The sequence below is a fragment of the Haliotis rufescens genome, unplaced genomic scaffold (assembly GCF_023055435.1).
Source record: "Haliotis rufescens isolate VD_foot unplaced genomic scaffold, xgHalRufe1.0.p SCAF_26, whole genome shotgun sequence".
Classification (NCBI taxonomy): Eukaryota; Metazoa; Mollusca; class Gastropoda; order Lepetellida; family Haliotidae; genus Haliotis; species Haliotis rufescens.
This window is the reverse complement of record NW_025963957.1, coordinates 6,382,991-6,402,545: the sequence shown is the minus strand read 5'-3', so window position 1 is coordinate 6,402,545 and position 19,555 is coordinate 6,382,991. Positions and strand designations below refer to the sequence as shown.

Here is a 19,555-nt window from a genome sequence, read left to right as displayed (position 1 = left end):
CTGGCGTTTCCCGTCATGACATTAATGGAATATTGCGTAAAACGTAAAACCAAACTCACTCCCTTAAATCTATGAATTGGCCTGAGATGTATTTCTGATACCTCAACCATGAGACTACCTGAATGCCCCTAGGATGAGTCTTTATTGTTTACCTCTGCATCAGCAATATTTACACATGGATCACTGTGGCTCTACTGTGGTCTTTTAGCACAAGTTGAAGCACTGGTTTTGTGCTAAAACTGATCAAAACAGCATCAGCCCCATGATATGATATGACACCAAGGTGTACAACCAGGTGGGAAGAACACCCTGTTCTGTCTGTGATGAGTGGACACACCAGCGCCCTGCCTACCTCATAGCCTCTCACATACTGGAACATCAACACAACATCAGCCCCATGATATGATATGACACCTAGGTATACAACCAGGTGGGAAGAACACCCTGTTCTGTCTGTGATGAGTGGACACACCAGCGCCCTGCCTACCTCATAGCCTCTCACATACTGGAACATCAACACAACATCAGCCCCATGATATGATATGACACCTAGGTATACAACCAGGTGGGAAGAACACCCTGCTCTGCCTGTGATGAGTGGACACACCAGCGCCCTGCCTACCTCATAGCCTCTCACATACTGAAACATCAACACAATACTCTTTACAAAAACATTCACTTTATTCATCATTCGTACATATCTGAATACAACTCCTGGCCAATACGTATATACTCGTCCTTCTCCGCTGGGGTCATTTGTTCCACCATGTCAGGGGTCACTTCCTGGTAGGGCACCTTGCGGATGCCAATTGTTACCATGGGAACACTCTCTTCTTCATCATCACTGTCCATTTCTTCAACAACTGGGAAACAAAACAAAAAAACGTCTTCAGTAACTTGCATTACAATTTACACTTAGGTATCATACTTATAGATTATGTACACATGCAACACTCATAGAGTAAAATATAGAACAATTAGTTCACAAGTCACACCAAATGGAATCCTGAGAAAGGACCGACATTTGCTTTCAGTGTGGTACCGCAGTTTGAAGAGTCAAGTATTTAGTTCATGAAAAAATAAGACTTCATGTGACGTCATCATGGTGATGTTTAAGTGAACCCATTAAGAGGAGCTAGGTAGATTTTGTTCACACGAGGAAATTTATATGCATGATGAAAAATATTTCACTATTATAATTAATCTTACCCAATCAAATACCATTCAACATATTGCCTGATAGGTCCTACATTATTTGATGTGCTTCATAGACATACAATAAACTATGTTTATAACAAACACGCTTGTAACGAACAGATGGATATAGCCAACTTAATTTTTGGCCCGGCCTTTTGCTGTATATTTGCTGTTTATAAGTTTATAACGAACTATGGTCATAACAAACTAAAATTAGTGATCCCTTCGAGTTCGTTATAACCATAGTTATTCTTTCATAGAGCTATCCAATAAACAGAGATAACCAGGCACCATCAAGTCATGAAATGTTGCAGGGTGATTGCAAAAGTGTATTTTTGTTTCAAATCTCAACGAAAACAATTTACAAAATTACTCCGTGAGGTAAATGTCCGTAAGTTTCAACATTACTCCAACATGAGTAAATGTTGGTAAGTTTCTCTGATACAGTGACACAAACATACATACAACATTACTCCAACGTGAGCGATGTTGGCAATTTCTCTGATAGAGTGACACACAACACACACATACAACATTACTCCAACGTGAGACATGTTGGCAAGTTTCTCTGATACAGTGACACACAACACACACATACAACATTACTCCAACATGAGAGATGTTGGCAAGTTTCTCTGATACAGTGACACACAACACACATACAACAATACTCCAATGTGAGAGATGCTGGCAAGTTTCTCTGATACAGTGACACACAACACACACATACAACATTACTCCAACGTGAATGATGCTGGCAAGTTTCTCTGATACAGTGACACACAACACACACATACAACATTACTCCAACGTGAGAGATGCTGGCAAGTTTCTCTGATACAGTGACACACAACACACACATACAACATTACTCCAACATGAGAGATGTTGGCAAGTTTCTCTGATAGAGTGACACACAACACACATACAACAATACTCCAATGTGAGAGATGCTGGCAAGTTTCTCTGATACAGTGACACACAACACACATACAACATTACTCCAACATGAGAGATGTTGGCAAGTTTCTCTGATACAGTGACACACAACACACATACAACAATACTCCAATGTGAGAAATGTTGGCAAGTTTCTCTGATACAGTGACACACAACACACACATACAACATTACTCCAACATGAGAGATGTTGGCAAGTTTCTCTGATACAGTGACACACAACACACATACAACAATACTCCAATGTCAGAAATGTTGGTAAGTTTCTGATACAGTGACACACAACACACACATACAACATTACTCCAACATGAGAGATGTTGGTAAGTTTCTCTGATACAGTGACACACAACACACACATACAACATTACTCCAACATGAGAGATGTTGGCAAGTTTCTCTGATACAGTGACACACAACACACATACAACAATACTCCAATGTGAGAAATGTTGGCAAGTTTCTCTGATACAGTGACACACAACACACACATACAACATTACTCCAACATGAGAGGTGTTGGCAAGTTTCTCTGATACAGTGACACACAACACACACATACAACATTACTCCAACATGAGAGATGTTGGCAAGTTTCTCTGATACAGTGACACACAACACACACATACAACATTACTCCAACATGAGAGATGTTGGCAAGTTTCTCTGATACAGTGACACACAACACACACATACAACATTACTCCAACGTGAGAGATGTTGGCAAGTTTCTCTGATATAGTAACACACAACACACACATACAACATTACTCCAACGTGAGAGATGCTGGTAAGTTTCCCTGATACAGTGACACACAACACACACATACAACATTACTCCAACGTGAGAGATGCTGGCAAGTTTCTCTGATACAGTGACACACAACACACACATACAACATTACTCCAACATGAGAGATGTTGGTAAGTTTCTCTGATACAGTGACACACACACATACAACATTACTCCAACGTGAGAGATGCTGGCAAGTTTCCCTGATACAGTGACACACAACACACACATACAACATTACTCCAACGTGAGAGATGCTGGCAAGTTTCCCTGATACAGTGACACACAACACACACATACAACATTACTCCAACGTGAGAGATGCTGGTAAGTTTCCCTGATACAGTGACACACAACACACACATACAACATTACTCCAACGTGAGAGATGCTGGCAAGTTTCCCTGATACAGTGACACACAACACACACATACAACATTACTCCAACGTGAGAGATGCTGGCAAGTTTCCCTGATACAGTGACACACAACACACACATACAACATTACTCCAACGTGAGAGATGCTGGCAAGTTTCCCTGATACAGTGACACACAACACACACATACAACATTACTCCCAACGTGAGAGATGCTGGCAAGTTTCCCTGATACAGTGACACACAACACACACATACAACATTACTCCAACGTGAGAGATGCTGGCAAGTTTCCCTGATACAGTGACACACAACACACACATACAACATTACTCCAATGTGAGAGATGCTGGCAAGTTTCCCTGATACAGTGACACACAACACACACATACAACATTACTCCAATGTGAGAGATGCTGGCAAGTTTCCCTGATACAGTGACACACAACACACACATACAACATTACTCCAATGTGAGAGATGCTGGCAAGTTTCCCTGATACAGTGACACACAACACACACATACAACATTACTCCAACGTGAGAGATGCTGGCAAGTTTCCCTGATACAGTGACACACAACACACACATACAACATTACTCCAACGTGAGAGATGTTGGTAAGTTTCTCTGATACAGTGACACACACACATACAACATTACTCCAACGTGAGAGATGCTGGCAAGTTTCCCTGATACAGTGACACACAACACACACATACAACATTACTCCAACGTGAGAGATGCTGGCAAGTTTCCCTGATACAGTGACACACAACACACACATACAACATTACTCCAACGTGAGAGATGCTGGCAAGTTTCCCTGATACAGTGACACACAACACACACATACAACATTACTCCAACGTGAGAGATGCTGGCAAGTTTCCCTGATACGGTGACACACAACACACACATACAACATTACTCCAACGTGAGAGATGCTGGCAAGTTTCCCTGATACAGTGACACACAACACACACATACAACATTACTCCAATGTGAGAGATGCTGGCAAGTTTCCCTGATACAGTGACACACAACACACACATACAACATTACTCCAATGTGAGAGATGCTGGCAAGTTTCCCTGATACAGTGACACACAACACACACATACAACATTACTCCAATGTGAGAGATGCTGGCAAGTTTCCCTGATACAGTGACACACAACACACACATACAACATTACTCCAACGTGAGAGATGCTGGCAAGTTTCCCTGATACAGTGACACACAACACACACATACAACATTACTCCAACGTGAGAGATGTTGGTAAGTTTCTCTGATACAGTGACACACACACATACAACATTACTCCAACGTGAGAGATGCTGGCAAGTTTCCCTGATACAGTGACACACAACACACACATACAACATTACTCCAACGTGAGAGATGCTGGCAAGTTTCCCTGATACAGTGACACACAACACACACATACAACATTACTCCAACGTGAGAGATGCTGGCAAGTTTCCCTGATACAGTGACACACAACACACACATACAACATTACTCCAACGTGAGAGATGCTGGCAAGTTTCCCTGATACGGTGACACACAACACACACATACAACATTACTCCAACGTGAGAGATGCTGGCAAGTTTCCCTGATACAGTGACACACAACACACACATACAACATTACTCCAACGTGAGAGATGCTGGCAAGTTTCCCTGATACAGTGACACACAACACACACATACAACATTACTCCAACGTGAGAGATGCTGGCAAGTTTCCCTGATACAGTGACACACAACACACACATACAACATTACTCCAACGTGAGAGATGCTGGCAAGTTTCCCTGATACAGTGACACACAACACACACATACAACATTACTCCAACGTGAGAGATGCTGGCAAGTTTCCCTGATACAGTGACACACAACACACACATACAACATTACTCCAACGTGAGAGATGCTGGCAAGTTTCCCTGATACAGTGACACACAACACACACATACAACATTACTCCAACGTGAGAGATGCTGGCAAGTTTCCCTGATACAGTGACACACAACACACACATACAACATTACTCCAATGTGAGAGATGCTGGCAAGTTTCCCTGATACAGTGACACACAACACACACATACAACATTACTCCAATGTGAGAGATGCTGGCAAGTTTCCCTGATACAGTGACACACAACACACACATACAACATTACTCCAATGTGAGAGATGCTGGCAAGTTTCCCTGATACAGTGACACACAACACACACATACAACATTACTCCAACGTGAGAGATGCTGGCAAGTTTCCCTGATACAGTGACACACAACACACACATACAACATTACTCCAACGTGAGAGATGCTGGTAAGTTTCCCTGATACAGTGACACACAACACACACATACAACATTACTCCAACGTGAGAGATGCTGGCAAGTTTCTCTGATACAGTGACACACAACACACACATACAACATTACTCCAACATGAGAGATGTTGGTAAGTTTCTCTGATACAGTGACACACACACATACAACATTACTCCAACGTGAGAGATGCTGGCAAGTTTCCCTGATACAGTGACACACAACACACACATACAACATTACTCCAACGTGAGAGATGCTGGCAAGTTTCCCTGATACAGTGACACACAACACACACATACAACATTACTCCAACGTGAGAGATGCTGGTAAGTTTCCCTGATACAGTGACACACAACACACACATACAACATTACTCCAACGTGAGAGATGCTGGCAAGTTTCCCTGATACAGTGACACACAACACACACATACAACATTACTCCAACGTGAGAGATGCTGGCAAGTTTCCCTGATACAGTGACACACAACACACACATACAACATTACTCCAACGTGAGAGATGTTGGTAAGTTTCTCTGATACAGTGACACACACACATACAACATTACTCCAACGTGAGAGATGCTGGCAAGTTTCCCTGATACAGTGACACACAACACACACATACAACATTACTCCAACGTGAGAGATGCTGGCAAGTTTCCCTGATACAGTGACACACAACACACACATACAACATTACTCCAACGTGAGAGATGCTGGCAAGTTTCCCTGATACAGTGACACACAACACACACATACAACATTACTCCAACGTGAGAGATGCTGGCAAGTTTCCCTGATACAGTGACACACAACACACACATACAACATTACTCCAACGTGAGAGATGCTGGCAAGTTTCCCTGATACAGTGACACACAACACACACATACAACATTACTCCAACGTGAGAGATGCTGGCAAGTTTCCCTGATACAGTGACACACAACACACACATACAACATTACTCCAATGTGAGAGATGCTGGCAAGTTTCCCTGATACAGTGACACACAACACACACATACAACATTACTCCAATGTGAGAGATGCTGGCAAGTTTCCCTGATACAGTGACACACAACACACACATACAACATTACTCCAATGTGAGAGATGCTGGCAAGTTTCCCTGATACAGTGACACACAACACACACATACAACATTACTCCAACGTGAGAGATGCTGGCAAGTTTCCCTGATACAGTGACACACAACACACACATACAACATTACTCCAACGTGAGAGATGCTGGTAAGTTTCCCTGATACAGTGACACACAACACACACATACAACATTACTCCAACGTGAGAGATGCTGGCAAGTTTCTCTGATACAGTGACACACAACACACACATACAACATTACTCCAACATGAGAGATGTTGGTAAGTTACTCTGATACAGTGACACACACACATACAACATTACTCCAACGTGAGAGATGCTGGCAAGTTTCCCTGATACAGTGACACACAACACACACATACAACATTACTCCAACGTGAGAGATGCTGGCAAGTTTCCCTGATACAGTGACACACAACACACACATACAACATTACTCCAACGTGAGAGATGCTGGTAAGTTTCCCTGATACAGTGACACACAACACACACATACAACATTACTCCAACGTGAGAGATGCTGGCAAGTTTCCCTGATACAGTGACACACAACACACACATACAACATTACTCCAACGTGAGAGATGCTGGCAAGTTTCCCTGATACAGTGACACACAACACACACATACAACATTACTCCAACGTGAGAGATGTTGGTAAGTTTCTCTGATACAGTGACACACACACATACAACATTACTCCAACGTGAGAGATGCTGGCAAGTTTCCCTGATACAGTGACACACAACACACACATACAACATTACTCCAATGTGAGAGATGCTGGCAAGTTTCCCTGATACAGTGACACACAACACACACATACAACATTACTCCAACGTGAGAGATGCTGGCAAGTTTCCCTGATACAGTGACACACAACACACACATACAACATTACTCCAACGTGAGAGATGCTGGCAAGTTTCCCTGATACAGTGACACACAACACACACATACAACATTACTCCAACGTGAGAGATGCTGGCAAGTTTCCCTGATACAGTGACACACAACACACACATACAACATTACTCCAACGTGAGAGATGCTGGCAAGTTTCCCTGATACAGTGACACACAACACACACATACAACATTACTCCAATGTGAGAGATGCTGGCAAGTTTCCCTGATACAGTGACACACAACACACACATACAACATTACTCCAATGTGAGAGATGCTGGCAAGTTTCCCTGATACAGTGACACACAACACACACATACAACATTACTCCAATGTGAGAGATGCTGGCAAGTTTCCCTGATACAGTGACACACAACACACACATACAACATTACTCCAACGTGAGAGATGCTGGCAAGTTTCCCTGATACAGTGACACACAACACACACATACAACATTACTCCAACGTGAGAGATGCTGGTAAGTTTCCCTGATACAGTGACACACAACACACACATACAACATTACTCCAACGTGAGAGATGCTGGCAAGTTTCTCTGATACAGTGACACACAACACACACATACAACATTACTCCAACATGAGAGATGTTGGTAAGTTACTCTGATACAGTGACACACACACATACAACATTACTCCAACGTGAGAGATGCTGGCAAGTTTCCCTGATACAGTGACACACAACACACACATACAACATTACTCCAACGTGAGAGATGCTGGCAAGTTTCCCTGATACAGTGACACACAACACACACATACAACATTACTCCAACGTGAGAGATGCTGGTAAGTTTCCCTGATACAGTGACACACAACACACACATACAACATTACTCCAACGTGAGAGATGCTGGCAAGTTTCCCTGATACAGTGACACACAACACACACATACAACATTACTCCAACGTGAGAGATGCTGGCAAGTTTCCCTGATACAGTGACACACAACACACACATACAACATTACTCCAACGTGAGAGATGTTGGTAAGTTTCTCTGATACAGTGACACACACACATACAACATTACTCCAACGTGAGAGATGCTGGCAAGTTTCCCTGATACAGTGACACACAACACACACATACAACATTACTCCAACGTGAGAGATGCTGGCAAGTTTCCCTGATACAGTGACACACAACACACACATACAACATTACTCCAACGTGAGAGATGCTGGCAAGTTTCCCTGATACAGTGACACACAACACACACATACAACATTACTCCAACGTGAGAGATGCTGGCAAGTTTCCCTGATACGGTGACACACAACACACACATACAACATTACTCCAACGTGAGAGATGCTGGCAAGTTTCCCTGATACAGTGACACACAACACACACATACAACATTACTCCAACGTGAGAGATGCTGGCAAGTTTCCCTGATACAGTGACACACAACACACACATACAACATTACTCCAACGTGAGAGATGCTGGCAAGTTTCCCTGATACAGTGACACACAACACACACATACAACATTACTCCAATGTGAGAGATGCTGGCAAGTTTCCCTGATACAGTGACACACAACACACACATACAACATTACTCCAATGTGAGAGATGCTGGCAAGTTTCCCTGATACAGTGACACACAACACACACATACAACATTACTCCAATGTGAGAGATGCTGGCAAGTTTCCCTGATACAGTGACACACAACACACACATACAACATTACTCCAACGTGAGAGATGTTGGTAAGTTTCTCTGATACAGTGACACACAACACACACATACAACATTACTCCAACGTGAGAGATGCTGGCAAGTTTCCCTGATACAGTGACACACAACACACACATACAACATTACTCCAACGTGAGAGATGTTGGTAAGTTTCTCTGATACAGTGACACACAACACACACATACAACATTACTCCAACGTGAGAGATGCTGGCAAGTTTCCCTGATACAGTGACACACAACACACACATACAACATTACTCCAATGTGAGAGATGCTGGCAAGTTTCCCTGATACAGTGACACACAACACACACATACAACATTACTCCAATGTGAGAGATGCTGGCAAGTTTCCCTGATACAGTGACACACAACACACACATACAACATTACTCCAATGTGAGAGATGCTGGCAAGTTTCCCTGATACAGTGACACACAACACACACATACAACATTACTCCAACGTGAGAGATGTTGGTAAGTTTCTCTGATACAGTGACACACAACACACACATACAACATTACTCCAACGTGAGAGATGCTGGCAAGTTTCCCTGATACAGTGACACACAACACACACATACAACATTACTCCAACGTGAGAGATGTTGGTAAGTTTCTCTGATACAGTGACACAAACATAACAATACACATACCTCCATGTGAGGGGCCAGGTTTGGGGGCTTCGTCTTCCGATGAACTGCTGGAGTTGTCTTCCACCCTGTCTGTGGGGACCCGGAGCCCAGCTCCCGGCTTGGACTGCTCGTGAACCAGCAGGGCGTTCATCACCTCATCATTGGCATTCAGCTGAGACAAGTCCTGAGATGGACCGGCCTCGTAACTGCTCTCCATCTAAAAACATGGAGGGAAGATGTTGGCATTATTTCTGGTGTATGTTGTGCTGCTCTCAGCAAGATTCCAGCTATTTCCTGACAGCCTTTAACTAATGTGCTCTGGACCAGGCATTCTAGTGATTGATATTGGGAGCAACAATCAACATCATCGGTGGACGATGACATGCTAGTGATTGACATCATGAGCATCGATCCACGCAGTTGGGATATGATGACATGCTACTACAAGCATGGGTTGCTGAAGACATATTCTAACCCGGATCTTCATGGGTCACGATGACATGCAATCAACCAAGTCTCTGAGTTTGACCATGTCACAAGGGACCTATTGTAACCTTGAATCTTTCCTCCATCGTACAGGAGGGCCACAGGGGACCTATTGTAACCTGGAATCTCTCCTCCATCGTACAGGACAAGGGGCCTATTGGAACCTGGAATCTCTACTCCATCGTACAGGAGGGCCACGAGGGACCTATTGTAACCTGGAATCTCTCCTCCATCGTACAGGAGGACAAGGGACCTATTGTAACCTGGAATCTCTCCTCCATCGTACAGGAGGGCCACAGGGGACCTATTGTAACCTGGAATCTCTCCTCCATCGTACAGGACAAGGGGCCTATTGGAACCTGGAATCTCTACTCCATCGTACAGGAGGGCCACGAGGGACCTATTGTAACCTGGAATCTCTCCTCCATCCTACAGGAGGGCCACAGGGGACCTATTGTAACCTGGAATCTCTCCTCCATCCTACAGGAGGGCCACAGGGGACCTATTGTAACCTGGAATCTCTCCTCCATCCTACAGGAGGGCCACAAGGGACCTATTGTAACCTGGAATCTTTCCTCCATCGTACAGGAGGGCCACAAGGGACCTATTGTAACCTGGAATCTTTCCTCCATCGTACAGGAGGGCCACAAGGGACCTATTGTAGCCTAGAATCTTTCCTCCATCAGACAGGAGGGCCACAAGGGACCTATTGTAACCTGGAATCTCTCCTCCATCCTACAGGAGGGCCACAAGGGACCTATTGTAACCTGGAATCTTTCCTCCATCGTACAGGAGGGCCACAAGGGACCTATTGTAGCCGAGAATCTTTCCTCCATCAGACAGGAGGGCCACAAGGGACCTATTGTAGCCTAGAATCTTTCCTCCATCAGACAGGAGGGCCACAAGGGACCTATTGTAGCATGGAATCTTTCCTCCATCAGACAGGAGGGCCACAAGGGACCTATTGTAACCTGGAATCTCTCCTCCATCAGACAGGAGGGCCACAAGGGACCTATTGTAACCTGAAATCTCTCCTCCATCAGACAGGAGGGCCACAAGGGACCTATTGTAACCTGGAATCTCTCCTCCATCGCACAAATAATTCATGTTACATAAACATGATAAAAGGTATGGAATGTTTAAAGGTTAAACTACTACGTAGAGCGTTCAGTGAGACAGTATCTGGTGATGATGTTACCTGTGAGTCAGTGACTGTGGCACCCTCCACCGTGCTCTTGGCCATCCATTCTGGCACCTCCTTCTTCTGCACTGTCGTCTTCTTTTCATCCTCATCCATGCTGATGGTGATGCTGTTGTCTGTGTAGCCGAAGCGGTTGTTCCGAGACAGTTCCCCACTCCAGACCATCTTTTCAGCATCAATGTTTGGCCTGTTCTTGTCACTTGGTGCCCTGCAGGTCATGTAAATTTCCATGAGCATCACAGTAATCCATATATGTTGGATGTTTTCCCAAACCATTTTATATCCTTCAAATCTCAATCTCATTAAAATCAGATCTTACTTCTTACATGTAGTTCTCGCTACCCCTAAACAAAGATCTGCGAACACCCCATTACGGGTCACGTCAGACCAACCTTGCACGAACTATGACCGACCAATGGAATGACGGACAAGAAGTCGACATTAGCCAATCGGAAGGCAATCTCATTAAAATCAGATATATGTTCTCGCTGCCACTAAACAAAGATCTGCGAACACCCCATTACGGGTCACGTCAGACCAACCTTGCACGAACTATGAACGACCAATGGAATGACGGACAAGAAGTCGACATTAGCCAATCGGAAGGCAATCTCATTAAAATCAGATATATGTTCTCGCTGCCACTAAACAAAGATCTGCGAACACCCCATTACGGGTCACGTCAGACCAACCTTGCACGAACTATGACCGACCAATGGAATGACGGACAAGAAGTCGACATTAGCCAATCGGAAGGCAATCTCATTAAAATCAGATATATGTTCTCGCTGCCACTAAACAAAGATCTGCGAACACCCCATTACGGGTCACGTCAGACCAACCTTGCACGAACTATGACCGACCAATGGAATGACGGACAAGAAGTTGACATTAGCCAATCGGAAGGCAATCTCATTAAAATCAGATATATGTTCTCGCTGCCACTAAACAAAGATCTGCGAACACCCCATTACGGGTCACGTCAGACCAACCTTGCACGAACTATGACCGACCAATGGAATGACGGACAAGAAGTCGACATTAGCCAATCGGAAGGCAATCTCATTAAAATCAGATATATGTTCTCGCTGCCACTAAACAAAGATCTGCGAACACCCCATTACGGGTCACGTCAGACCAACCTTGCACGAACTATGACCGACCAATGGAATGACGGACAAGAAGTCGACATTAGCCAATCGGAAGGCAATCTCATTAAAATCAGATATATGTTCTCGCTGCCACTAAACAAAGATCTGCGAACACCCCATTACGGGTCACGTCAGACCAACCTTGCACGAACTATGACCGACCAATGGAATGACGGACAAGAAGTCGACATTAGCCAATCGGAAGGCAATCTCATTAAAATCAGATATATGTTCTCGCTGCCACTAAACAAAGATCTGCGAACACCCCATTACGGGTCACGTCAGACCAACCTTGCACGAACTATGACCGACCAATGGAATGACGGACAAGAAGTCGACATTAGCCAATCGGAAGGCAATCTCATTAAAATCAGATATATGTTCTCGCTGCCACTAAACAAAGATCTGCGAACACCCCATTACGGGTCACGTCAGACCAACCTTGCACGAACTATGACCGACCAATGGAATGACGGACAAGAAGTCGACATTAGCCAATCGGAAGGCAATCTCATTAAAATCAGATATATGTTCTCGCTGCCACTAAACAAAGATCTGCGAACACCCCATTACGGGTCACGTCAGACCAACCTTGCACGAACTATGACCGACCAATGGAATGACGGACAAGAAGTCGACATTGGCCAATCGGAAGGCAATCTCATTAAAATCAGATATATGTTCTCGCTGCCACTAAACAAAGATCTGCGAACACCCCATTACGGGTCACGTCAGACCAACCTTGCACGAACTATGACCGACCAATGGAATGACGGACAAGAAGTCGACATTAGCCAATCGGAAGGCAATCTCATTAAAATCAGATATATGTTCTCGCTGCCACTAAACAAAGATCTGCGAACACCCCATTACGGGTCACGTCAGACCAACCTTGCACGAACTATGACCGACCAATGGAATGACGGACAAGAAGTCGACATTAGCCAATCGGAAGGCAATCTCATTAAAATCAGATATATGTTCTCGCTGCCACTAAACAAAGATCTGCGAACACCCCATTACGGGTCACGTCAGACCAACCTTGCACGAACTATGACCGACCAATGGAATGACGGACAAGAAGTCGACATTAGCCAATCGGAAGGCAATCTCATTAAAATCAGATATATGTTCTCGCTGCCACTAAACAAAGATCTGCGAACACCCCATTACGGGTCACGTCAGACCAACCTTGCACGAACTATGACCGACCAATGGAATGACGGACAAGAAGTCGACATTAGCCAATCGGAAGGCAATCTCATTAAAATCAGATATAAGTTCTCGCTGCCACTAAACAAAGATCTGCGAACACCCCATTACGGGTAACGTCAGACCAACCTTGCACGAACTATGACCGACCAATGGAATGACGGACAAGAAGTCGACATTAGCCAATCGGAAGGCAATCTCATTAAAATCAGATATATGTTCTCGCTGCCACTAAACAAAGATCTGCGAACACCCCATTACGGGTCACGTCAGACCAACCTTGCACGAACTATGACCGACCAATGGAATGACGGACAAGAAGTCGACATTAGCCAATCGGAAGGCAATCTCATTAAAATCAGATATATGTTCTCGCTGCCACTAAACAAAGATCTGCGAACACCCCATTACGGGTCACGTCAGACCAACCTTGCACGAACTATGACCGACCAATGGAATGACGGACAAGAAGTCGACATTAGCCAATCGGAAGGCAATCTCATTAAAATCAGATATATGTTCTCGCTGCCACTAAACAAAGATCTGCGAACACCCCATTACGGGTCACGTCAGACCAACCTTGCACGAACTATGACCGACCAATGGAATGACGGACAAGAAGTCGACATTAGCCAATCGGAAGGCAATCTCATTAAAATCAGATATATGTTCTCGCTGCCACTAAACAAAGATCTGCGAACACCCCATTACGGGTCACGTCAGACCAACCTTGCACGAACTATGACCGACCAATGGAATGACGGACAAGAAGTCGACATTAGCCAATCGGAAGGCAATCTCATTAAAATCAGATATATGTTCTCGCTGCCACTAAACAAAGATCTGCGAACACCCCATTACGGGTCACGTCAGACCAACCTTGCACGAACTATGACCGACCAATGGAATGACGGACAAGAAGTCGACATTAGCCAATCGGAAGGCAATCTCATTAAAATCAGATATATGTTCTCGCTGCCACTAAACAAAGATCTGCGAACACCCCATTACGGGTCACGTCAGACCAACCTTGCACGAACTATGACCGACCAATGGAATGACGGACAAGAAGTCGACATTGGCCAATCGGAAGGCAATCTCATTAAAATCAGATATATGTTCTCGCTGCCACTAAACAAAGATCTGCGAACACCCCATTACGGGTCACGTCAGACCAACCTTGCACGAACTATGACCGACCAATGGAATGACGGACAAGAAGTCGACATTAGCCAATCGGAAGGCAATCTCATTAAAATCAGATATATGTTCTCGCTGCCACTAAACAAAGATCTGCGAACACCCCATTACGGGTCACGTCAGACCAACCTTGCACGAACTATGACCGACCAATGGAATGACGGACAAGAAGTCGACATTAGCCAATCGGAAGGCAATCTCATTAAAATCAGATATATGTTCTCGCTGCCACTAAACAAAGATCTGCGAACACCCCATTACGGGTCACGTCAGACCAACCTTGCACGAACTATGACCGACCAATGGAATGACGGACAAGAAGTCGACATTAGCCAATCGGAAGGCAATCTCATTAAAATCAGATATATGTTCTCGCTGCCACTAAACAAAGATCTGCGAACACCCCATTACGGGTCACGTCAGACCAACCTTGCACGAACTATGACCGACCAATGGAATGACGGACAAGAAGTCGACATTAGCCAATCGGAAGGCAATCTCATTAAAATCAGATATAAGTTCTCGCTGCCACTAAACAAAGATCTGCGAACACCCCATTACGGGTAACGTCAGACCAACCTTGCACGATCTATGACCGACCAATGGAATGACGGACAAGAAGTCGACATAGGCAATCGGAAGGCAATCTCATTAAAATCAGATATAAGTTCTCGCTGCCACTAAACAAAGATCTGAGGACATCCCATTACGGGTCACGTCAGAACGACCTTTCGCGAACTTTGACTGACCACTGAAATGACTAAAAAGAAGTCGACATCAGCCAATTAGAAAGCAGCTTTCTCGAGCTTTACGGCACTCGTTTCAACCTGACGACTTCCATTTCAGACTACGCTTGAAAAATATGTTGACACAGTTCTTGATTAAAATTTTGAAAACAACAAACGAACATTCCGGAATGTCTAATATACGGTTGAGATTGTATGGCAGTGTTTCCCACGAACTGTGCAACGCCTCCTCCGTTCAAATGTTAATCCCACGGCAGCGAAAGATAGACGATAATTTTGACAGAATCAATCGTACGGGCTGTAACAGTCGTTCGGAATACACTGTGTTAACATTTTCGAGTTTGCGTGATTAGAAAACACATTCCGACTGTCACTTTCATGATCTGGTAAGCAACGCTTTGATTGGTCGGATGAAAGGTCGTTCTGACATGACCCGTAATGGGATGTCCTCAGATCTTTGTTTAGCAATAGCTTGAACTGAGATCTGATTTTAATGAGATTGAAACCTATACAAAAGAACATTCTGGAATGACTAATAGATGGTCTAGATTGTATGCGTTCAGTCGTTAAGCCCGCAACTATCGTTCGGAATACCCGAAGTTAAGTTTTTGAGGTTGCATGATTAAAAATCACATTCCGACTGTCACTTTCATGATCTGGTAAGCGACGCTCTGATTGGTTGGATGAAAGGTCGTTCTGACGTGACCTCTAATGGGATGTCCTCAGATCTTTGTTTAGTGGTAGCAAGAACTAAGATCTGATTTTAATGAAATTGTTCAAAACTAAACATGCTAAACACAATACATCATGATAACCAATAATCACAATCTGCAGTCACTATATCATGCATACGGCTGAGATGATGCTGATGCAAAGGTGATTTTAACACAAAATGCTCAAACTACTCACAGGAACCTGAATATATTTATATTTCGTAATCATGGTAATCCCACTGCATCAGTAATTATGGTTCCTCATGTTCATATACCTACCATGAAACCTCTGCCTCTCTACCTCTGCATTAAAGTCATGAAATATTGATTTCAACCTCGTGAGTGAGTGAGTAGGGTTTTACGCCGCTTTGATCAATATTCCAGCAATATCACGGCGGGGGACACCAGAAATGGGCTTCACACATTGTACCCATGTCGGGAATCGAACCCGAGTCTTCCGCATGACGAGCGAATGCTTTAACCACTGGGCTACCCGACCACCCGATTTCATCCTCGATATCATGATTATCATTATGAATATGACCATGATGACAGTAAAACAACACATGCAAAAAGGGATTATTGACACATAACTTACCTTGGTAATAACTTTGTGATGTCAATGGGTTCAGGTTCTAAGATTTCAGGTGCAAGTTTGATATCCTCACAATCCCGTAGTAAGTCATAAATAACCTGAATCTGTTCATTAAATTTGGCCATGGTGGTGCGAGCATCCTTCTTCGGCATGGAGCTCTCATCCTCCTCCACCTCTGTGTGGCAGTAGGTGCACTGTAAGGAGCCTGTCATTGGGTCTACAAGCTGCCCAACCTCCAAGTCAGTAAATGACTTTAAACAGTTCGGACATTTAAACGAGGCACGACTTGTGTTATCGCGTTCCTCAAGTTCAATCTTTCTTCTCATGTGGTCTAGTTTATATTTGACCACATTCACAAACACATTGTAGTTGATGAAATAATAATTGTGTCTTGTGGTTTTTCCTTCTCTATCAGTTTCAACCCTCATCCTCACTTTCAGTATTTTGTCTACTTTCAAGGAGTTGACAATTGCTCGAAGTTGTTTCCTCTCAAACTTGAGCAACTCCAACATATCATCCTCCTTAATGCAGGGATTCCTCACCAGCATGTCTATAACAATGGCTGTTTCAACTGTATAAAATCCCCGCACTATCAGCCGGATCAGTCGCTTGAGGGAGTCCGGAACTTCAGTTGCCACATCAGTATCCATTATGGAATTGTTTGTACTCTACAAAAACATTCAAGTAAAGTTAGATCTTCTCATCCAATTACTCAGAAACACTGACAAGCAAAACATGTGTCTGATTCACAAAAGCCCTTCAGATAAATCACTTGATACTGACCGTTTTAAAGTCAACATGTGGTTATAAAATGCTGGGCAGTATATGCCTGTTATCAGTCACGTGATTATATTGTTTAATGGCAACAATTATCTAGAACTTTATTGTTTCACTATAAGCATGATAAGTGACAAATGTTCACATTCCTTCTGACTTTATACGTTTGCATAAAGATAGAACTTAGTCAATATCAGTGTATGCATGACCAGATCAGTTTACACATGTTCCATCTAAATTTATTTTGAAAGGAGTACAGTCAAACGTTTCCCAATCAGACATTTTGTACCCATCTCTTGAGACCTACAGCGGGTACCGGGTAGTAAATTTGGAATCGTCCCAGCCCTAACTTGTTTAGTGTGTTACAATGTATGATTTCATGACAAGTGTTTTTCAACAAAGATTAAATTGCATTGGATTTAATCGCAAAGATAAGTGTTTTTATGATATATGTATCATTATATTTTGCTTCGGGCGTGTTTGTTTTTGGTAGGTTGTGCCTAACTCTCCACCACAGCAGCCGCCGACAGATAGGAGTTAGCTCCTGAGATAAACTTGGAATGTTTTAAATATCCTGATACTATTTGAATCCAGCCTACTTTTGTGTTTGTTGTCGTGGAAGCTCCAGGGGTGAATCCTTTTTCTACTTTCACGACCTTCGCCTTCGCAGTCGATCACATGTAAATTTAAAAATGGGGTTGTGCTGTATATTCCAGGAGAAGGGTCAAAACAACAAACAATAACTTTATGAAAATATTTCCCGCAAAATAATTTTCGACGCCATTTTGAAATTTGTGTTACCTCCCTTTTGAGGTTTTATCAAAAACCCATCGCCCTGTTTTGGGTGGAGGCTGGGGGAATAACGTGTATTATAGGCTTTGCTGGATTAGCGCTGGTGATAAAATATTAAATATTACATAGATTATTTTAGTTATATGGATGATTCATTCTTATCCACTATAAAGGAAATAATAATTTCCATGGCATTTGCACTTTTCGATAACCCGTCAATTGGATATTCACCACCGACCTTTGGGTATCCATACTAAATCAGCACCACGACCTAAATGACGCATCGCAAATTATTCATAACATCTTTGGCACAGCTCCGCCGTCGGTGAAATAAAGAGTGACGATCTTGTCTGAACCAAAATTTGGTGCAATATAACATAAGTGTCCTTTTATTTCTGAAAAGTAGATCTTTGGAAGTAAAATCCAAAGTTTTGGGCATGCACCAGATTTTAATCAATTACATTTGTTGAACATACCTTTTTGAACGCCACAAAACGATGCGAATTCTATTACCAATTTTAGAAACCTATATATGTTAGCAGTTCAGATTAATGAATCCAAATAGCGACGTTTTAAGCAAATAACA

At 43.4% G+C, this 19,555-nt stretch overlaps 1 protein-coding gene across 2 annotated transcripts; it reads right to left on the bottom strand.

Annotated features, from left to right (window-relative positions):
• Positions 1 to 659: 659 nt before the first annotated feature.
• On the bottom strand, positions 660 to 18,984 carry LOC124122403 (general transcription factor IIE subunit 1-like). 2 transcript variants are annotated; one of them, XM_046485473.2, is made up of 5 exons: positions 18,777 to 18,984; positions 17,404 to 18,068; positions 11,781 to 11,991; positions 10,118 to 10,313; positions 660 to 863 (listed from the first exon to the last, which is right to left on the bottom strand). In XM_046485473.2, exons 2-5 carry the CDS (start codon positions 18,048 to 18,050, stop codon positions 688 to 690), a joined length of 1,230 nt encoding a protein of 409 aa, XP_046341429.1. In that variant the 5' UTR covers positions 18,051 to 18,068; positions 18,777 to 18,984; the 3' UTR covers positions 660 to 687. The 2 variants fall into 2 exon arrangements, with proteins under 2 accessions (XP_046341429.1, XP_046341430.1); XM_046485474.2 differs by lacking the exon at positions 18,777 to 18,984 and having other exon boundaries at positions 17,404 to 18,767.
• Between the last annotated feature and the right edge of the window lie 571 nt (positions 18,985 to 19,555).